This window comes from Plectropomus leopardus, chromosome 5 (genome assembly GCF_026936395.1).
Source record: "Plectropomus leopardus strain MGB_pleo_1.0 chromosome 5, ASM2693639v1, whole genome shotgun sequence".
In the NCBI taxonomy this organism is placed as follows: Eukaryota; Metazoa; Chordata; class Actinopteri; order Perciformes; family Serranidae; genus Plectropomus; species Plectropomus leopardus.
The window spans coordinates 29,077,892-29,100,477 of record NC_142180.1 but is presented as its reverse complement, the minus strand read 5'-3'; the positions used below and the strand labels follow the sequence as shown (position 1 = coordinate 29,100,477).

At 42.1% G+C, this 22,586-nt stretch overlaps 2 protein-coding genes across 3 annotated transcripts in view; both read left to right on the top strand.

Moving 5' to 3' along the window:
* gatad2ab (GATA zinc finger domain containing 2Ab) overlaps positions 1-11,524 on the top strand; it is a 38,977-nt gene extending 27,453 nt beyond the window's left edge. Inside the window, exons 3-11 of one of the 2 annotated variants that reach the window (XM_088077887.1) lie at positions 690-813; positions 1,972-2,103; positions 2,331-2,402; positions 2,644-2,760; positions 3,629-3,829; positions 4,017-4,266; positions 4,830-5,218; positions 5,968-6,082; positions 7,428-11,524. In XM_088077887.1, coding sequence (XP_087934013.1) covers positions 690-813; positions 1,972-2,103; positions 2,331-2,402; positions 2,644-2,760; positions 3,629-3,829; positions 4,017-4,266; positions 4,830-5,218; positions 5,968-6,082; positions 7,428-7,561 — 1,534 coding nt within the window. In that variant the 3' untranslated portion in view covers positions 7,562-11,524. Of the gene's footprint in view, positions 1-689; positions 814-1,971; positions 2,104-2,330; positions 2,403-2,643; positions 2,761-3,628; positions 3,830-4,016; positions 4,267-4,829; positions 5,219-5,967; positions 6,191-7,427 lie in introns of both variants that reach the window. The other variant, XM_042482302.2, reaches the window with a different exon arrangement.
* A 5,809-nt stretch (positions 11,525-17,333) lies between these two features.
* yjefn3 (YjeF N-terminal domain containing 3) overlaps positions 17,334-22,586 on the top strand; it is an 89,228-nt gene continuing 83,975 nt past the window's right edge. The window contains exons 1-2 of the mRNA XM_042483994.2: positions 17,334-17,530; positions 17,623-17,711. Of these exons, the coding sequence (XP_042339928.1) occupies positions 17,644-17,711 (68 nt within the window). The 5' untranslated portion in view covers positions 17,334-17,530; positions 17,623-17,643. The remainder of the gene's footprint in view (positions 17,531-17,622; positions 17,712-22,586) is intronic.

Genomic DNA, 22,586 nt, shown 5'->3' with positions numbered 1-22,586 from the left:
CGTACCTTACCTCACTCTCCACCAGTTCTCCCAACCACCCCGACTTCTATTTTCTTACGCACCAACCCACAGGACCTGACAGGATCCCCACTGTGATGGAGGCAGATTTATTCCTCTGCCATGGTCCACGTGCTGTAAAATTACAACCACCCTGTACTTCTAATCTCCACCCCTCTCAAGATTGATGCATATGCAGCTCACCACGAGTCGCCTTTGTTCTCCTCAGCCCTCAGGAAAAGCCACTTAACATTTTATCAAAGGCTTTAATCCTTTTCCTCCTATAAAAAACAAAAATGCAGTTAATTTGCCCTTTGGTTTGCATGTTGTTTGTGACTGACTTTGCCGTGTCTGTTGCTTGTAAGAGAGCAGACAGTCTGTTCGCTGACGTTACCTTTCGCTTGAGATAATGGGTTGTTGCGATCTTCCCCTGCCGCCATTACTCCATTATTGATCTCTTGGTTCTTGTCTTCTTGTGTGTCCCAGTACACATTTGCACTACAACAGGGATGATGAAATCATTATCATGTACTGCCATCTGCTGGGTGTAAGACAAAACTACAAATCAGTTGCAGTTCATGGTAACATCAGTGTTCTGCACTGAAAGAGAATTCAGTGCTGAATATTGATCAAACGCTGAAAAGCATTCTCATTGTAACCGTTTTCTGTCTTTTTCATGGTTCTCCTCTCAGTGACATTAAGAATGAGCGGCAGCCACCATCGCCAGATGATGTGATTGTGCTGTCAGATAACGAGCCATCCAGCCCTCTGATGAATGGTCACTGCTTCACAAAGACTGACACAGATAAACTTATGGTAAGAAAACCACATTTAAACTTTGCATACAACACAGTCTTAAGCCTCTTCACAGCTGCACTGCAAGCCAGATCATACGTATACAGGCTTTACTCGGCTCCCTAGTGCAAAGTCCGTATAATGTTTGATTGAACCCATGTGTGAAAGACCACGTAACTGACCAGAGACTTAAATCGAGCAAGTGGGCATGTGGATGATCTAACTATCATTCAGCTTGAGCAAAACCGGAAGAGATCAGACATTTGAGGGTAAAGAAGAAGGGACATTAACATGAAGAGAGCAACAGGAACGTATAACTGGTGAGACAATGAGATTCTGGAACATCTGTCTGTGCAGAAGCTGAAGTTGTCAAACAAATTAAAGCGACGGCATAGATACTCTGACACTTAAAACCAAATCATAAAAACATTTCTGTTGTGCTGATTTTATTTTAAATGATAGGTTTTCTAAGAAAATAGTTGATTAGTGCGCATGCACAACATGTATGCAGCCTGTTGCAGTCGTTTGCTCATTTTCTTAGTAGGCTATATTTAACAACAACACATAGTGTATATATTCTTATTGTTATTCTTACTTGTGTATATCTCGGTTGTTCATTTTAGCATTTCTCACACATTTACATTTTTATATTTTGTAATTGCATATTGGTTAGATACATTGGTTTGCAGCATAAGGCACAGTTTTATATTTTACACAATTTACACAATCAGCGCATTCTTCACATTATAATTTACATATTCACATATTAGTGCTGATTGTCTATGAATGTATTTCTTTACATTCATATTTTTACACAGCTACATACTCAGCACATTATACATACTTGATTTATTTTTTAGATATTTAAATATTTACATATGTTTACTTTTACTGTTTTACATTTACATTTTTATATACTTGTGTTTGTACTAATTTCTGCTTGCTACAATTGTCTATGCTGGCATTAGAGTGACTGTAATGAACCACATTTTCACCCCCGGGGCTCAATAAAGTATTTCTGATTCTGATTAGTGGGTCCACGTGCTCATACGTCTTCATTTTCACCTTGTGCTAGCTGTTAAGAACACCTAACATTTTTAGATAAGTCACTACTGACACACAGTAACTTAACATTGCACATGCTGGTCTGCTAAGTCTTCATTTTTTTGGTGTCTACAGAAGAGTTCTCCTGAGGAGAGGGAGCGCATCATCAAACAGCTGAAAGAGGAACTGAGACTCCAAGAAGCCAAGCTGGTGCTGCTGAAGAAACTACGACAGAGCCAGATTCAGAAGGAGAGCACGGTGCAGAAGGTAGAAACCCCACAAAATGAAAAAGTTGATTGCTATTTGGTTTGTTAGTATTGTTGTGTGATTTTCACATTCTATGAACACACAAGTGCTATTTATCAAAACCTGAGTTTCTTCTGGTTTTCCAATCAACATCATTACTGAAGACTTTTACACATTTCACTCATGGTATTCATTTCCTCAAGCACATACAACTTGATGTACTTATACTTTACCCTGTTTATTTATAGGCAACCGGCTCTGTAGCAACTCCTCCTCCTCTGGTGAGAGGTAGCATCTCATCAAGCAAAGGACCCCTCCAGGTAGGTACTGCATTTTGTGAGAGCCACCTGCTAAATTTTGTACTGTAGAGCCCAGATTGATACATGATGTACTTCATGTAAAGTGGAATACTGAGCAACACGAGTGTAGGGCAGCGGAGTTGTACTTTCAGAGGTTTTCACATCAAAACCATAAATCACACAAAACCAAATGCAATGTTTTTATTGCGTGATAAAATGTGTATTTGCCATTTATTGTATATTTGCATTGTTGTGTTTACAGGTGACAGGTCGAAGCTCAGGCACGGTGATCCCTCCTCCTTTGGTGCGGGGTGGGCAGCACGTCCCGTCCAAACACAACTCTCAGATTGTTATGCCACCCCTGGTCAGAGGGGCCCAGGTTAGTGTGAAACCGATCCGATGATAACAGTGGTCACACTGGCCCTCATATTAGGTGTATCTAAGATAGGGGTGGGTGATTTATTAAAAAAACTCAAAGTATTGCGTCTTGTTCCATGTGCGATATGTAAAGTGACTATCGCAAACATTGAGTATAAACTGTCATATTGTTTTTATAAGCCACCGGCGTCTCGGTTCCCTCGCTCTTTCCTACAGCTTCCTGCTTCTCATAGACACACAAACAAAGCAGGTCTTTTGTAGGGCTCCAGATTGTGACTACTTAGTCATATTCTGCGACCATGGAGCACTACTGCGATTTGCAGATACCGTTAACGTATGAACTGGAGAGCCTGTAGTTTTTTGCCCGCTCACAGCTGATGAACCCTCACAGTTAAAAACTGCACAGTATCTGTTCAAATTTCTGCTAACCACCAACTGTTGACCGGAAGCTTCAAGTCTACAGCAAAACCATCTACTCTTTCCGTCCCCAGACGGAAAAGAAAAGCGCTGTGCTTCCTTCTTGGATTTATTAAATTCTAATAATACTTTATTACTTCCTTCTTTATTTAACTTTCTTCAACTTTATTATATGACATTACCTACTTTACTTAACTTCACTGTAACTGCAGTTCATTCAGCAATTTTGTAATTTAGGAGATAACATTCGTTCAAAGGACATTTAAATATGCAGAAATATATATCGTCTATAGCCTTAAAATATTGTGATATTATTTTAAAGCCATACCACCCCGCCCTAATCTGAAGAAGTTAAGATTTTCAAGAACTCTTTGTCAGTTTCTTACTTTTTCTTCTCATGCATGCTCTCTTCATGCATCCGTGATGACTGTTTCTGTGTCTGCTGCCATTAGCCTATTGCAGTGACTCCCCAGCAGATAGCCAGTCTACGCCATCAACAGCAACAGCACAGCGGTTCAGGCCCCCCTCCGCTCCTGCTGGCTCCCAGGGCTTCTGTGCCCAATGTCCAGGTCCAGGGCCAGAGGATCATTCAGCAGGGACTCATTCGGGTGGCTAATGTGGCCAACAGTAATGTCATGGTCAACATCCCTCAGGTGAGGAGTAAACATTGTACAAGCAAACATTTCACACTCATCTGGGGATATTTTTGTTTTTTGTTTGAAACGTGTCATAGTTTCTCTTCTCCAGTGCTAGGCTGCATAGCTCTCATGTATATTGTCAGCCATAACAGTGATGTTCTTATTTGCCTCATGTGTAGCTCTCTGTTGTGTTTGTGTCCAGGCCTCTCCAACCAGCCTAAAAGGCTCTTCAGCGTCACCCAACTCTAGCATCAATGATTCCCCAGCCAGCAGGCAGGCGGCCGCTAAGCTCGCACTGCGTAAGCAGTTGGAGAAGACACTGCTGGAGATCCCTCCACCTAAACCTCCTGCCCCCGAGTTCAACTTCCTGCCCTCAGCAGCCAATAATGAGTTCATCTACTTATTGGGTCTGGAGGAGGTGGTGCAGAAACTTCTGGAAATGCACGGCAGGGGTGAGTAGATCTTTTCCTTTCCTTTAACTTTGTTAGCTACCTTGAGGATGTTGTATTGCAATTGTCGATTCCCACAGTCACGAAAAACCTGGAAAAGTCATAGAATATCATTATCTTGTTTTCCAGGCCCCGGAAGGTCATGGAATTAGTAAAATCCTTGAAATTTATTGAAAAAAAGTTTTTGAAATTTTATTGTGTGTTATGAAATTGTTACAGTAATCTTGTGGAAAACCTTCCATGTAATGTGACATAAAGGCAGATTTATATTCTTTAGCTGTCAACAAAACGTAGCTCTTAGATGCACCAGTGCATGTTGTTTTGATTATTATCACGTGCGTTTTTCATTGTCCTCCCATGTTCCATCTCTCCCTTCATGCACGCCAGCTACGGCACAATACTACTTTAAAATTGTACTGCACTACTGAGATAGAGCAATGTTCATGTGTCCTTGGAAGGTAGTGGAAAAGTTTTGATGTTTTGTCCATGAAACGGTGTGGTAGCCATGATAGCAGAATACAAATGTTTTGTATCTAGTCTAAAGAAGCTCTCTGTTTTTCACAAAGGTAATCTGGGCCCAGCTGCTGCCCTTGCCAGCTCCATTCCCAAAGAGCCATACACCTGCGCCCAGTGTAAGACGGACTTTACCTCCCGCTGGAGGAAGGAGAAAGCTGGGACCATCCTCTGTGACCAATGCATGTCGTCCAATCAGAAGAAGGCCCTGAAGGCTGAGCACACCAACCGGCTGAAGGCGGCTTTTGTTAAGGCACTCCAACAGGAGCAGGAGATTGAGCAGCGTATCCTCCAGCAGGCAGCCTCCTCTTCATCTTCCTCGAAAACCACCTCCTCTCCCTCGCTGTCCAAGAGTGAGGCGCTGGTGTCCCAGCAGTACAAGCATGTCAGGGCTGCTATGCAGCACAGACCTATGGCTGCGCACCACTCCTCCATTAAACAGGTTAGCATGGCCTTTGTTTGCGCTGGTGATTGGACAGTGCCGTGGTTAAAAAGAGCTGAGGAGCATTTTTTCCTTAAATGGCCCCTATTATGCTCATTTTTCAGGATCATTTTGATTTTTTGGGGGGGGTCTGCTGGAATAAGTTTACATGCTTTAATGTTCAAAAAACATCTGTCTCATACTGCCCTCTGTTGTAGCACCTGGAGTCAGTAATAGCACTGTGACGTCTGTGTAAAGCGTAAAACCAGAAGGACCATGGGCGGTCCTGTGATTTTCTGATAACATGTTAATGTGTGACCCACTGCGGGAAAAATTAAGACGAAGCTGTAACAATTAGAAGCTAATTAAAAAAAAAAAAGAACCGTGGCCGTAAATGTTCGCAAATGGTGAAAACAATAAGAGCTTCTTACCGTTTCGAGCAGAAGACGAGATCAGAAGCCATATTGGAGGGAAGGTAAATGATTTTGATTGACATGTTATGCCTTTGTTATTGTTTAGAAAGCACTACCGATGCCTATATTACGTCTATACCACACTAGCAGCCGAGGCTGTTGTGTTGCATGTCACGCCTGCCATACCTCTTTTGATGGCGGGATGCTGCGATGCGCTGTTTAATCACACACTGGAGCCGAATGATGCTGCCGGTGTTTGGTTCTGTGCAAAAATGCAGGAGCGAAGGGAAGAGGGGACTCTGTTGAGGCCCTGTAGTGTGATCTCTGTGTAAACGAAACATTTGTCTCTCTGTACAGGGTCATCTGTCACACAACATCCAGTCAATGGGCTCTCGTGGTATGGCTCACTCATTCACCTCCTCTTCTCAGCTGCAGAGTGCGATGGCAGCAGCGGCGCTGGGCAGCAGGGCAGGTAAGCATGCTGCAGCACGCCCGCTGCAGCAGGGGGCAAAGGTCAGCGCCAGCAGCAGTAACCAGGGCAACGTGGCTGCCTGGAAGAAGCAGAGCGGTGGCAATACAGGTAGATAAACGAGAGACGAGGTTAGACCGAGAACGCGCCTCACCCATTCTCGCTTTCTGCTCCTCTTTGGGGTAATCCTTCTCTTTTAAAGTGGATTCCTCTCTTTCTTACCCACCATCTTCTCAGGCTAGTTCTTTTCATTTTAGAGCTACTGCATAGCTGTGTTTTAGGAATCCTCAGATACACCTTGAGCATGTGATTTACTCGTGCAAAATATTAAGAAATTTTCACTCTTGTTCAGTGCCATCTTCTTCCTTTATTTTCGCCTTCTTCCTACATGAGCTATAATACTGTGTGTAGTATATAATCGTAGAATAGACCGAATCACTGTGACGTTGTGCTAACAACAAAAGTCACTTCTGGGTAGAAAACTGGCTTCTGTTTTCAGATGTAGAGATATGTAAATTGGGGAAACTTCTTAATTTCTGTTGTCATTTTCAGTCATAACTATAGCATGTAAAGATATAGAGTTAAGCACAGTGGTCTGACTATCTGACATTTCTGTTTTTTATGTATTTTATTTTATGTGTTGCTTTACTAATGTCTGATAAACCAACACCTGCTGGTGTTGTGTTAATGCAAGCACGTCCCTTAGTGGTTGGGGTTAGGGACTGTTTAGATTAGATTAGATTAGATCTTTATTTGTCCAAAATGTGGAAAATTGTCTTTGGCTTCACAAAAACACAATGACATGGATGACAAACAAAACAATATTTTTGTTATTTATGAAGGGGAAGGGGTGGTTCAAAACAGGAAAGGCACTTAAAAAATAGTAATAATAATCACTGGTGTTATTTAGGTGGACAGAGGTTGATTGATTGGGAGGGTAAAATAAAAAAAAAAAAAATGCACCCCAATCACCCCCCCCTCTCATAAATAAAGTACAGTCCCTAAGAGGGTTTGCATTAGGTTAATGCAAAACCCATATGGATGGGAAACAGTCTTCAACACAACTCATTCACAGAAACCAAACAATATCCCACTGTGGATGGGGCTGAAGCAAAACAAATTTTAGCCACTTAAAAAAAAAAAAAGTCAATATCAGTTTATGATACACTATATTTGAATATTTTCTTTGCTTTACCTTACACAATAGTTGATACCGTATATAATATGTAGGTGAAGCTGCAGTTTTCTACCCAAAACCTATTGTAACTAAACATTGTGATTCGGTCTATAAATGTAAAACAGCTCTGTCTCCAGCACATTGACCATTGACGTGTTTGTTTCCTGACAGGTGTGACTATGGCCTACGTGAACCCCAGCTTGTCCGCTCATAAGACCACCTCCGCTGTCGAGCGTCAGCGAGAGTACCTGCTGGACATGATTCCCTCCCGTTCTATCTCCCAAGCAGCCAACACATGGAAATAATGCAATCTTGCTCCCTACTGACATCATAACTATTACCCCTCTAAATATCAATAACAGCCATTCTCATGATCATTCTAATCCTTTGTATGGACTCTGCCTCTGGCCGAAATGGTGCAGAGGGAGAATCAACCTAGTCTTTTGTTGGATAGAGGTGTTCCTTCAGCTCTTCCTCAGATATTTCTGCTACCATCTTCCTTACCCTTCATCCCAAAGTGGAGTCGTGCTGCGACAGCTTGGGCTTCTGAGATAATTTGGGTACCTTTTTTGAGGGTTGGGGTTTACAGGGGCGTGTACAATTTTACAAACTTCTCCAGCGATGTCACCTCTCCCTCCGTGTATATTGGTTGAACCTCTGTGTCGCACCAAGAGGAATAATCTCCGAGCTCCCCTGCCTCTGGATTAGGCTGGGAAAAAAATAATAATCACTATTACACACCATTAAAATCTTCGCCTTACGTCCTACCCCTCTCTAAGTCTGAGCCACTCAGACTCAGGCCCATGTGGCGGCCGAACCAAACTTAACTCGCCACAGGGGGATTGTGGTCGAGCTTCGAGGACCATCCACAAAAAATAACTGCTTCAGCTTTGCAAAAATGAATAAAATGAAAAAAAGGACAGTAAAAATGATCTCTATCTGCACACAGACTCTCTCTTCTCTCAAACACACGGCGCGTGTAGTAGAGAAGCTGATGTGTGTTGGATTATTTTGTATGGCTGAATGTTAGGATTTTGTCTTTTTCTTCTGTAAGTCATATACTGTGTTTGGAATATTGTGCTCCCTGATACTTTGGAAGTGGCCTCTTGTTGAGGTCTGAATTTACAGGCTAATGTTACTGTTGAGGTGGTTTTACATCTGCTGGGTTCCATGTTGTGGCCTACTTTTAAATACTTTGTTTTTCTAAGACGAAGAGGAAGAATAAAGATTAAGGTTTCACTAACTCATGTAAAGACACTGAGCATATGTTTGGAGGACTATTCGTATTGAATATTGTAAAAAAAGAAAAGAAAAAGAAAAACCTTCCAAAGAACTAGTGGAGCCCAAATGGAATCCCTTCTGCTAGAAGGTGTCTAGTTTATTTGAACCCTCTCTGGATATAAACATGAATTCATGCTAGACTGAGGGGGTGTAAGGAATGTCAAATTTTTGACATTGTTTTTGCTTTTAGTCATAGGTTGTGGTGCATTATTTTTTTCTTCTATAGACAAACTGTCTCTGGGTTTATTTATAGGGTCATGTTAGTAAAGATATATGCTTATGCCCTGAGTTTGTATGGATCTCCACTTAAAAATGATTTGTTTTCTCTCGTGTGTCCAGTGGCTCCCACTCACCTCGCGATTGGTCTTAGAGAAGCTGGACAGCTTTCAGAATGTAGTTATGCAAAAACCCCTATAGCAACAAATGACATGAACTTCTTAGTCTTTAACATTAAGGTGTGTATGATTTATGTCAGGTCCTTGAATTGAGCGAACTATGCCTTTCACATGAGCTATAGTGCATTTTTATCAGGTTGCAGCAGCACAGGATAAGCTAGTGAAGTACAATATGTCCTGCGTTCAACCCGTGGAGTTATTTTATTAACCATATGCTGTCTTTAATTTCAGTCACTGGGATGGTCCAGTTTCTTTGACCCTGCAACCAAGGCTGGGTATTGGTACTTGATACCTTTTAAGCTATTGACAAAAATAATCCAGTACCAAGAAGTATCAAAATGTCCCCAGTAGGATTATGCTTGCATGTGATCTTTTTTGTGCTGGGGATCTAATTCCGGACCATCCAGACTCCCAGCAAGATCAACAAACTTTTTGTTGCTGTCAACTTTGGAACCGCTCTCCTTTGCAAAAGTCAATTCAACATCTAACCTGTTAGCATGAGCTAACATAGACAGAAGCGACTAACATCAAACACCGAGCCGTGTGGTGGTCCCAACAAACTTTCTGATGCTGCAGTCTCTGGAGCCGCTTTCCTCAGCCTCAACAGTTCAACTTTTGCCCTCTTAGTTTGAGCTAACGCAGCAGTGGCTAACATCCAACATCAAGCCATTAAAGCTGTCCCAAGGAACTTTTTGTTGCTGTTGTATTTGGTGTCGCTCTTCTTGAAGGTACAGCTCAACTTCTGCCCTTTTAGCCCAATCTCAGGCAGCAGCGGCTAACATCGAGCCGTTATGTGGTCCCAACAGCAGTGTTGCTGCTGTCTTTGGACTCGCTTTCGTAGCATCCGTACAGTTCAACTTCTGTTCTGTTAGCCCAATCTAAGGCAGCAGCGGCTAACATCCAACATTAAGCCATTTAACAGTCCCAAGAAAGTTTCTGTTGCTGCTGTCTCAGAAGCCACAGTCCCTGGTGAACGGGGCAAGCATCTTCTGTCTTAGCGCAAGCTAACATCGCAGCAGCTAACATCCAATACTGAGCTGCCAAGTGATCCCGAGAAACTTTGGGTTGCTTACTTCTCAGGAGCCACTCTCCTCTCCTTGTCTGCCCAGTTAGCATGAGCTAATGCAGATGCAGCTATCATCCAACACTGAGCCATAAAGCAGTCTCAAAAAACTTTCTGTTGCTGCCATCGCCGGAGCCACTCTCCTCTGCAAACATAGACTTTAACTTCTGCCCTGTTGGCCTGAGCTAACGCAGCATTGGCTAACATCCAACAGCAAGCCTTTTAACGCTCCCAACAATCTCATGGCGACACCAAAAATGGCATGACTCTGTTGTTGAAGCGGTAATAACCGTGGTCCATGTGATGCTAACACGTAACTCCAGCCAGGTGGACTCGCACAACTGTCCCCAGGCAGAACCCACTTCCCCGCAGCAGCCGATAAACCCATACAGTCTGTGGTGTGGTGAAGCTGAGTACGGTGTATTTGACGGCAGTTCATCATGCCGAAATGCCACCAAAATGTTCGCTACTTCATTCACATCGTGGATGTCGAAAAAAGTCTATTGGTACCATTTTAAGTGTACTGATATTGGTACTGGTATTGTAATTTTTTAAATGATACTCAGCCCTACTGATAACTCAGCAATGGTTTTACTCAGACATTTCTGTGGCCTGTTTTGAAAGTGTCACTTAATTAAAGATGAAAAATATTAAAATATTGATGTGTTGAATTTATGCAGTAAAATAGGCTAAAATGCTTGTCCATATGTCAAATTCTGGATGTCTCTGAAGCAATATAAAAACGCAAACCCAACTGACTAAATAGGGTTGACCATCCCAGCAGTCACTCACTCAATATCCTGTATCTGTCCATTTTAATTGTTTTCACATTGAAACAATAGTGAGGATGATCTCATCACTATGTAATTGCAAACCTGGAGTCTTGCTGCCCTGTTGCCTCACTTTTGATTTCATTATTCATCCATGAGGTGAAGATCTAATGCGATGTTGTAAGGATTTGTGTCCTGTTTGTACTGAGTGCACTCTTTAGCTTACTGATTATAATCAGGATCCATACTGAAAGATGGTGCACTGCATTAGGTAACTGGGCATCAGTTGACGTTTATCCCTCTGTACTGGGGTATCATCACTGTACGTTCGGGTTTCATTTAGGACGGTGCAACAATAACAGTGTGTATGTTGCTGATAGAAATACAAGCATACGAAAAGTTTTATTTAAAATCGAGATTTTTGTATTTCTGTCTCTAAGTAGCATCGGAAATCTTCCAGGTTGTCTGTACATTCCTGACAGGCAGAAGGTAGCAGCCCGCGTCTTGTGGATGCAAAAATAAGCAATCTGGAACGAGCCCATCATTTTGTGCCCTGCTAAGTGTAACCCTGTGCTGTCCTGACTACTGCCTGCTGCTGTTTGACAACAATATCACCATTCCGTTTGTTTGGGGTTGAAGCTCTGCGAAAAAGCAGCGCGGCCCAAATGGAAAAGAAAACAATGTATGAGAAGTATTTGTTTGTTTTTTTGGGATTTTTTCTGCTCTATCAAATAATAATAAAACTAATTTTAACCCCTCTTTCTTGGTTGTTTTGCCTATTCATTCATGATCCATCAGCACAGTAGAGGTGTAACTGTTAGAACTGTTTCTTCCAGTTTTCTGAAGCAAAATAGCCAAACATTTCTGCTTGAAAAATGGAGAAGGGAAATGCAAATGACCTCCCTTTGTTACCGTCTTTTGCTTTTAAGACACATGGGTGGACATGGCTAAGGTGGTACAGCTGTTGTCCACTAATCAAACTGGTGGTTCAATCTCCATCACCAGTTTGCATGTTCAGGTATCTTTGTGCAGTGAACCCCAAATTGCTCCCAATGACTCTTCCCATCAATGTGTGAGTTGCCATGTCGATACCTTTGTCTTGTTGTTTTCTTCCCTTCTTCTTTAGTTTTTCCCAGCTTTCTTGTACGAATTTATGCAGTTCGACTTCCAGGTCAAAGCCTAGCGCGGGCCTTTTGAGCTTGTACAGAATGCTAGACCATTTCAGGTCCGACTGCGGCGTGAAAGAGTAAATCGACCCCCATCGCATCATCTAGGTGTGTTAGTCCGACTTTGAGAAATGCGACTTAGTGTAATTTCAATTTCAGTTGGACCTACATGTTTATATGTCCTTTAAAAGTCCAGTTTTAGTCAGACTTACACAGTAATTCAACTTTTTCTAACATCATGTTAACAGACTGAGTGTATTTAAGCTGAGCAACAGGTGGTACCTTGTAAGGTTCAGTGTGTTAATGTGTGTGAATGGGTGAATGTGACATTTAGTTTTTAAGCGTTGTTTGATACAGCAGGACCTTGTTTGTAAGGTGTTTAGTGTAAAGCTGAGACTCCTGCAGTGATGGTAATTATTGCATGGCCTTTGTTCTGGATTTCATTACACACAGCTGTTGCTTCTTTTGCTTTTGTTGTGTCTGCACGCTGCACACAAGCATCTGCATATCATCAGTCGCTGCATTAAATAGAAAACAGGATCCTTTCAGTTACAGTTACATCACCACCGGTCTGTGGAGCCAAAAAATAAAATAAAAAAAAAGCAATTATGAAGGAAAATCACAAAGAAGCCACAGTTTTCACTACCTACTGGGGTTTCGATCAAGGAGCTCAAACTTTCATCCAAGCCCCTGCAGGTTCAGGATTCAGACTACTAAGCCACTTTTACCTGTCAGCCTTTTGACTGTGCAAAACATTTCGGTTAAGGGATGGGCTCACAGTTTGTGTGTCTCAAAATACTGTAGTATGCATATTGAAGGTTAGGTAGGTAAAGATCATAAAACATTGGGGAAATTAGCATCATTACAGCAGCAAAAGGATATCAAAGCAAGGTATTTACAAGATGAAACGAGCAAAAAGAACAATGTAAATAGTAAGTAAAAAAGTAAACAAACTGGCAATTTTAAAATTTTTAATTAACTCATGAAAAGCTTGTCTGAGATATGGGGTTTCTCACTTTAAATGCTAAATATGCAAAAAGAAAAAAAAACGCTTTCAAGATTTTTTTTGTGGCTGCATCAGATTTTTTTTTGTGGCTGCATCAGTTTTTAATGAAAGGTTAAATTTTGAATTAGATTTTGAAGTAATTCAAAAGTATTCAGATTTTTTTCTGTAATCCAGGGGATCATATTTCTGTAAAAAAAAAAAGAGCCATTTTATTTGTATTGAGGAACTGACTATATTTCAAAGTAATTTGACCCAACTCAACAATATGCACATTATACCAAAAATAATCCTCTGACCTTTAGATTTACTTTAATTGTTATTCTGAGACATCTCTTCACAGGAAGTATGGACAGCAGCACAGGAGGAACACAGCAACCAGTAATGCTCCCACTGTATGAATTGGCACGTGAGTATTTATTTTAAATTGTCTTTGAAATGCTTTGGATGGCGACGGACATGTTGTAGAAGTGGATGTGTATTTGTCAAGCCTGGATTTTAAAGTAAACAGTTGCCCCTAGCAACACGATTCTCTAAATAGCATTTCTCTGTCATAATGATTAGTCTTCAGCCCCCAGTTTGTCTCTTTCTTTTAAGACCTCTGCTAGTGGAAATCAAGTTTTCAACTTTGTTAACATGTCTGTGCAATGTTTTTTATATAAAATCAGACACATGAGCGAAAAAACCCCAGATAATGCCGTGGCTGAGTATTTCCCTCTTAGAACTGGGTTCCTACAATTCTACAATTCTACAATTTCATTTAGCAGACGCTTTTATCCAAAGCGACGTACAACACAAGCAAGAGGTTTGCTACTTGCTACTTCAAAAACCTAAGCAACCAGTCTTGTTGGTCCTGGCTTTTCATGATGTCACTGTGAAAGTAGGACAAGTCAGATGTAGCTACTTATCCAATTGTGTAAATTTAAGTTTCAGTCACTTGAAATTGTTGAAGTTCAAAACTGGTAATCAGGAACAAGGTTAATATGACATTAGCAAGACATTATGAGCAGTTTGCATGTCCCTGTGATCCTGGGAGCTGTGTTGTCAGGAGCACTAGCTCCTGGTAGGGTCCCCCAAGGTGGTCCCAGGGGAGGGGCCAGACTAAGAGCGATCCACAAAGAACCTGATGACATGGCCGACTCGAGTGTCTGGCGGCCGGGCCTTTGGCCATGGGGCCCAGTTGGGCTCAGCCCAAAGAAATAACATGCTGCCACCACCCTGTGGGCCCACCACCAGCAGGACTGGAAATCATGGCCGGGTGCATTGTGTGCCGGGCAGCAGACGGGGGCGGGGCCCTGGGCGTGCTGATCCCTGGCTTCTTAGACTAGCTCTGGGGACGTGGAACGTCACCGCTCTGGTGGGGAAGGAGCTGCAGCTTGTGCGGGAGGTGGAACGGTACCAGCTAGTGGACCATTGAGGTGAAGAAGCAGCTGAGCCGGAAGGCAAAGCTCTTGATTTACCAGTCCATCTATGTCCCAACCCTCACTTATGGTCATGAGCTCTGGGTAGTGACCAAAAGAATGAGATTGTAGATACAAGCAGCCAAAATGAGTTTCCTTTGCTGGGTGGCTGGGCTCAGGGTGAGGAGCTTGGACAGCTTGGAGTAGAGCTGCTGCTCCTTTGCGTTTAAAGGGGTCAGTTGAGGTGGTTTGGGCTCTCCATCTGAGCCTGGCGCATCTGGAAGCGAAAAACACCCATGTGCGAATGCTGTTTGTAGATTTCAGTTCAGTATTTAACACAATCATATCTGAACATTTGGTGAGCAAACTGGGTCCCCTCGGCCTGAGCACTGTAACTGGCTACTTAACTTTCTCACTGACAGACCCCAGTCCGTGCGGGTTGGAGATAACACCTCCTATGTCATCTCTCTGAGCACCGGTTCACCTCAGGACTGTGTCCTGAGTCCACTGCTGTTCACCCTGATGACCCAGGACTGCTGTGCCAGTTTCGGTACGAATCATATCATCAAGTACGCGGATGACACGACAGTAGCAGGTCTCATCCGAGATGACAATGAACTGGCCTATCAAGAGGAGTTAAAACAACTGTTGGAGAGGTGCGACAATAACAACCTCGTCCTGAACGTTGAAAAAACGAAGGAGATCAAAGTTGACGTCAGGAAAAACCGACACAGTCACACACCACTCCTCATCAGCCACATCGCAGTGGAGTTAGCCAGTAGCACCAAATTCCTGGGGGTGCACATCACAGACAGTCTGACCTGGTCCCTGAACACCACATCTCTGGTGAAGAGAGCACAGCAGCGTCTGCACTTTCTACGTCGGATGAAAAGAGCGCGTCTCCCCCCTCCCATCCTCACTACTTTCTACAGAGGCACCATAGAGAGCATACTGACCAGCTGCGTCTCTGTCCGGAAGCTGTAGAGCCTCAGACTGGAAGTCAGTGGAGAGTGGTAAGGACAGCGAAAAAGACCATTGGGTCTTCTCTACCTTCCATCCAGAACATTGCACAAAAGTGCTGTCTGACCAGGGCTCACAACATCATGAAAGACTGCCCACCCCCACCATGGACTGTTCTCTCTTTTGGCCTCTCGCAAAAGGTTTTGCAGCATTCAAAGTAGAACAGTCAGGTTCTACATAGCACTACATTGAACTGTTCCTGCTGCTTATTTTTTTAATTCACTACTCATAATTGTGAAATCACCATTGTGATTCTTCTTTGTTGTGTATATCTGAAACAATAAAGGTTGATCTATCTATCTATCCTCGGTGCCTCCCATTGGAGGTGTATTGGGCATGTCCTATTGGTAGTAGCCCCGGGCCAGATCCAGAACATGCTGGAGGGATTACATATCTCGTCTGGCTTGGGAACTCCTCGGGGTCCCTTAGGACGAGCTGGAAACTGTTGCTGGGGCGCAGGACGTCTGGAATGCTCTACTCCGACTGTTGCCGCGACCCGGCCCCGGATAAGCGGAAGAATGGATGCATGGATGGATGGATGGGTAAAACTGCTTGAATTTTTTAAAAAGGCAGTTACTGATCCAATTCACTGGGTCTATTTGTTTTAAAGAGGAAGAAACCTGACAACCTCCCCAACGTCTGGATCTTAAGTTATCAGAGAAAAAAGGTGAGCACACATCAATATGCCTAGCAGTCCTTTTCATCTAAGCTGAACTGCTTTGGAAAAACACTGATTTGTAACATGAAGCTGCTTTATTTGCAGATTTAAATCACCAGATGCATTTTGTTTTGGAGAGGAAGAGACCTGCAGATAATTGAGCTCTTGCTAAAGCCCCTCTGAACGTCTGGATCAGAAATAAGGTGAGCGCACAAAATTGTCAGAGAAAAAAAGCTGAGCACATGTTGATCGTGAAACTGATTTATTCAGTGCTCTTATCAGTTTAAATCACTTTGTTTTAGGAGGACAAGACCTCTGCAGATAATCTGCCAGTAAAAAACCTCCTGAACACTGATGGAATTCTAACCAGTGGTTGTTTCAGCTGGTTGAAGATGCCACCAAATCCCCCCAAATGTTACACACTGCTTCTTTAAGGCATGAAGGAATGGGTTTTTTTTAATGGAAAACCTGTTTAATCAATGCCTTTAGCGAAACTTTAAACTGCAATAGCAATTTCTAACCCCTAGGTGGCCAAGTACACCAACTTTTTATTGGGACTGTGCTCATTTTCAACAGTTCTTTGAGGAATTTAATCTTCTAATAGTTACATTTGTGTAACATGGTAGAAAAAAAAGACTTAACGCCTAAATGTGCAATATATAAGTCCACAGTTGATCTGTAGGGAGAGGTCATTTTTGTCTGGAGGGAGGGAAAGAGCGAGACCTTTCCAGAAGAAAGTGAGTTATTGTTTGTCACCGCGACCCACTCATGAGCTTCATTCCTTGGCAGCTGCGGGTTCTCCCCGTGATACCACTGTATACAGTATATCCCTCTGTGTGTGTGTTTGTTATACTGTATATTTACAGTTATCACTGCTATTTTTTTTCTCTGCTGCCCTAAATCCATATCATCAGCCCTCATGCATCAAAGTCCTTTTTGGGGTCAGATTGGTTTTGCTCATATTGTCCATCATTTGTGCTGGAGCTACAAAAAGCTGCTGTGTTCCCACTCATTTTTTTATAGTATTATTATCTCAGTTTGGGAACTGGGCTTCATTTACCTCCCAGCACCATATGAAAGGTGTTTTCTCACTCTGATGCGTGCTCTAGATTCTACATCAAGGGATCATTTTGCCACAGAGGAGTGTGTATGTGTGTGTGAATCTGAGGGATGGGAGGGGGTGGAGGTTGCACCCTGGATGAGTGAACAGCTCTGATTGAGGCAGCTTGAGCCAATCAGCCGGCGAGCACCATGCCTCCTGATTCTTAATTGGCTGGCTTTCCCGGGGAGCGCAGCTGATACACAGAGCCAGCTGGTTTTATTAGAGAATGAGCCGGGGCCACAGTGGGAAACAGACAGAGAGGAGAGACAGAGATATAGAGGCAATATTAAGTGTGTGTATGTGTGTGTTTGTGTGTAACAGCCAGTAATTACATCCCAGCTTCGGAGCCAATCAAGACAGAGAGATACAGAGGGAGGAAGCCCATTTAGATTCCCAGTCTATTCCCAGGCAAAGAGGTAGACAGTGTGCTTATTGAATCAGAGTCAGAGAGAAGGAGCGGAAGTGTTTTCTTTGGAGGGGCACAGCTCATTCTTTCTCATATTTGCAGAGACGTGCTGGGTGAGAGCAGATGGACAAGATGAACCACAGCTCAGCAGAGGCAGAGGCTGAAACCATAGAACCACTGCGCTACCTCAGGTAGGCACCTGTTCATTTCTGTTGCATGTCAGTGATGGATTTCTTTTGCATTTTGTCTGCGTTACACTCACATCACTTCACAGTGATCTTAAATCAATGCACAGTGTGAGAAAGAGTCAGATAGCTGCAGGCAGATTTAGAGAGGAATATCCAGATCTTCTTGTAAAACCCAGGAAAGAAGTCTTCACATGAGACTTACATTCATCCGGCAGTGTGCGCAATAAGAGATATCAATTATTTAAGTTCAATTGCTTGCCAAATGCCACATGAATACCAAAACTGATGATGATGATAATAATGCCTGCAGAAATATCTTGTTCCACCCCAAGGAACTCCTTTCTTTGTTTTGCCTGTCTCTAATTTCCTTGTTGCCCTCTTGCACTCCACTGAAGCCTCAAATTGAATTACAAATATGTGCTCTTATTGAATTAGCTGGGCACCATGTTTAATTTGGCATTATCAGGATGCATCTTACCGACCAAGCCAATCATTTTATCTTCAGTATCTTTGTAGATGAGACGTGTAATCAGTTTGTTATGCAGTTGGAGGTTAGTGTGGTGAACCCCTGACTCCCTCTGTGGCACCACTCTTGGAGTGACCATATGACGGAGAATTTCAGAAACAGAGAGGTTCCTGTAATGTGCTTGGAATCTATGTGATGGTGTTTCCTGACATTTGTATAGAAAAAGAAAGATAAGCAGTTTCCCCTACTGATAACGCGTGCACACACACACACACGAATTTAAACTGCCCATGCACATATTAATTACCTTGTTTGGATCTACTTAAGATATAAAATAGCAGGCTGTGGCCCTTCAGTGATGCACATTAAGTAAACATCCTTTAGTCATCATGATCAAAATTGTGACACACAAAAATGCGGCTGAAATAAGAACATGGAGACGCACAAAAATTTAAATAAGATGCTCAGTAAAATAAAATAAAATAAAATAAAAGCACAGACAGAAACAAAAAACAATCAAATGACAGAGAAAAAAATCCACAGCCTATGTAGTCATTTGTTTCAGCTAAATTTAATTTTGGCCACCACTGTTAAAGGTTCAGTGTGTGAGATTTAGGGAAATTTAGTGGCATGACACAAAAATACTTATTTGCATGTGATTATTCACAAAGAAAAAATATTACGTGCCATTTCTGCCAACATATCCCCCTAAATTCTACACACTGGCCCTTTAGCTGGGAACTCCACCTATTTTACACATGCAAGTCTTCTTACAGTTAGGTAGGGGATTAGTTAGGGAATTCTTCTGCATATACCAGGGAAAAAGTTGTATAAATCCTTTTTTGACACAAGTGGGAACTGCGTAAAGTGATAAACTGGCTCAAATTATGTTACTTCAGTCGGTTCGGACTGAGGAAAACAAGTCTGAAAATGCCAACAAGAAAACCTCTGCTCCTCTTCTCTGCTTGAGGTTTCATAAAACACCTGAATCTACGATCCAACTGTCAGTGGACAAGTTACATCATAATGCTGATGCCATGTTTTACAAGAGAAAAAAATATGCTTGGAATAAATCTCTAGTTGTGCTACATCAATTTGGATACTTTCTTTAAACTGACAATAAATATTAAAGGAGTGCAATACTAAATCAGTGGAAAACTCGTTTAACTGCCACAACCTTGTATGCCTCTCCAACATGGGCTTTAATTTCTGTGCAGCACTCGACCAAATGTCTGGACAACACTAATGGCGTGAGGCCATGCACAGACACACCGAAAACACACACAAGTGCACACTCACACATGCACACACAGGCTTCAGAACATACTGTAACGAACCCCTTTAAAGGCAAAGAAGATGGCTGAAGTCTTTTGTGTTATGATTAGAGAGGGAATGCCTGGATTATTTGTGTCCTTGCTGTTTTTGTCTCTGCTTAATCTACTCTAAATTGGGCTTTTTGTCATTCAGGAGAAAGCATCTCTGTTGCTTTTCTCCCTTCAGTGCACTTCAAATAGGATGACGTGCTTAATATAGCACAGACAGACGGTTTATACCCTTTCACGGTGTATCTATATAAATCACCCTGTGATTGATTTTACAATATGGGTGTACATGTGGTGCCGAAAGACATTTTCACTCAGTATCCTGTTTATCTCCTCCATGACTCGCGTATCTTTATTAACACTTAATTCATTTTCATTGATTAACCTGCTCTAAATGCCAAACAACCATCTAGTTCCCTGTCTCCATGCTATTGTCGTGTCAGTCAGTGCACTCACCTATACATTAAATCTATTCTTGGAGCTTTTCTTTACTCTTCTCGATAAAGTATGTAATTAAGCTCTTTGGGCTTGCTGAATTCAGTGTGTGTCGACATCTGAGGGGCTGAGGCTGGCAGATTAACTACCACCCAAGAGGCTCAGTCCCAGTCCTCAGACCTCTCAGATCTCAGCAGCTTGATTGGTGCTGGCTGACAGTCAATTAAGGCAGTCAATTAAAGCATCTATATAAGACTGCAGAGGTGACCATCAGCACCCACGTACCTACATGTGTGCAGGCATGTAAGCACGAGAACCTGTTATTTCCCTCCTGCTTTCAATGTATTCACATTTTTGATTGATTTGATGTGGTTCATAATTTACTCTAAAGTGATGTTCAGTTGTATATACATGGTTGCGCCAAACAATAGTTGACACACAGAAACCTGGTTAAGCAAAAGCTTGGTGTGGATTTTGTGTGCAAAGTAAAATTAGATGAAGATAATTACTGTCTAGAAATGTAAGCTCCATGATTTATGTAAAAACACAGGCATCCGCAGGAGATAAAATTAGCCCGGAGACACCCTTGTGATAAAGCTGCTCAATGATCTGATATAATTATATAGTAATTGTAGGTAATGTTTTTGCCAGTGGGAAGCACAAACTTATTAAGTTAATGCATGAGATTCAGAGTACGTGACAGTCCTGCTGTTTCAGTGAGCTAATGTTTGCGACTGCACAGAAATTCAAGCACGACTCATGTCACACACCGCTGTTACAATCGAATATACAAACTACACAAAGGCATAATGCAATACAGGGCATATGTCACCAATTCTTAAAAATGGAAAGGAGCTGTGTGTAGGATTTAGTGGCATTTAGGAATGAGGATTGCAGATTGCAACCAGCTAAAGTTTCTTCCATGTGCCAAGCATAAACTCCACTGGTTAGGATTCCTTCAGTGTTGATTGTTCAGGAGGTTTGTACCGGGAGCTGAACCCAGCGATTTAGACCACTAAAAACACTAAATAAAGCACTTTCATGTTACAAATCACTGTTTTTACGATGTTGTTTGACTTGTCGCAGATGGGTGGCTAGCCCAGCACCTGCTAATGTGAGCTAAATCCTACACACTGGACCTTTAATCCACACCTGGAATAAAAACTGAATTTCAGTACAACCATAGCTACACTTTGGCAGTAAGTAAAAGCCCTAGAATAAAACACAGGTATTGCTGAGGCTTGTCATGTGATGAAACGCCTGAGGCGGTGGGTAACCTGTAAATGTTGGCAGTGGTTCTTAGCCGGTGATAACTTGACCTTGGATCTGGCACCGTCTCCAGTTTCTTCCTCAAGCCTCTCAAAGTTCAGATGTGTAAAATGCACAGGGCAAATGTTAAGCTTGGTGCAGGATTTATTTGGGCAACAAAAAAGCTTCTACCTCTGTTTCTTAAAGGTCAGTGTTCCTTCTTGTCTACATCACTAGTTGTTCCTCAGTTTACTGTCAGACAGTAAATATTGTCTTCCAACCAACAGGAAGAACTCAAAATATCTTTGTACAGAGCTTGATTTTCCTTTATTTATTTTTTTCTCCAGAGTGAGTCTAAATTTTCAAATAATTTTCTATCTGGAGTGACTCAATAACGTGTGTGTAACATCTGTTTGCACAGCATGGCATTTTTTTTTTAAATCAAAGTGTTTAACCCTTTGAAATCTGAGCCAATTGGCTTGATTTCTGTCAAAAACATGGCAAGACATCAATGAAAGAAGAAACAACCTAAAAATGAGCAAGAAATGAGCAAAAAGTACAAGAATATTACCTTAAATTTGTTAAATTAATGAATACATTCAAAAGAATTCAAGTGAAAATAAAAGGATCTGGAAAAACTGCTTAAAATTATAATTATTCAGTAACAATTTCAAATAAGTAATTATGATCATTATACATATTGATTTTCCTTCTTCTTTTCCTTTTTCCCCTTTTTCCTTCTAAATCTACTAATTTCTTACAATTTGTGAAACATTTATTGCCAGTGTACTCATTGTCTTTTTCACATGTTTTTAAAGAAATTAAACAAATTTGCGTAAGGTTTTAAGGTTTAAATACTCGTTAAAGGCATCTGAAAGTAGCACAATGAAAGTGACGCTGCTCCCGGTTGAAATGGGTTAAACCTGATTATTTCTACAATGCTGTGTTGAATCTAATAAGACACTTTTCTCCTCCTGGATCTTTCTAATGCTGCTTTTCTGCTCCCCCTGTCTCTGTCACTGACGAATGTTCTGGCTCTTTGACCCCCCTTTTCCCCTTTTGCCCATCACACCTGAGGCCCTGAGCCAGTTAGACACAGAGATGTTAGACCGGTCTGAGACATTGTTGCTGGTCCATCTATCTGAGCTGCTGCCAGTGTGTCAAGCTGTCTGACTTCACCTGCTCCTCCTCCGTGTCTCTCCCACCTTGGCAACAATGTACATCGGACTTATTGTTATTCTTTTGGCTCGCCTCCCTCCTCTCAGCTCCCTGCCACCAATTCCCGTGTTGGTAGCTCCATTTGCCGCTGTGACAGCTCTGGCATTTATTTATAGGCCAAATGTAATGATTGGGGCAGAGAGGTGGAGATGCAGGGAGGGAGGAGGGGACAGATATGCTGCCGTTGCA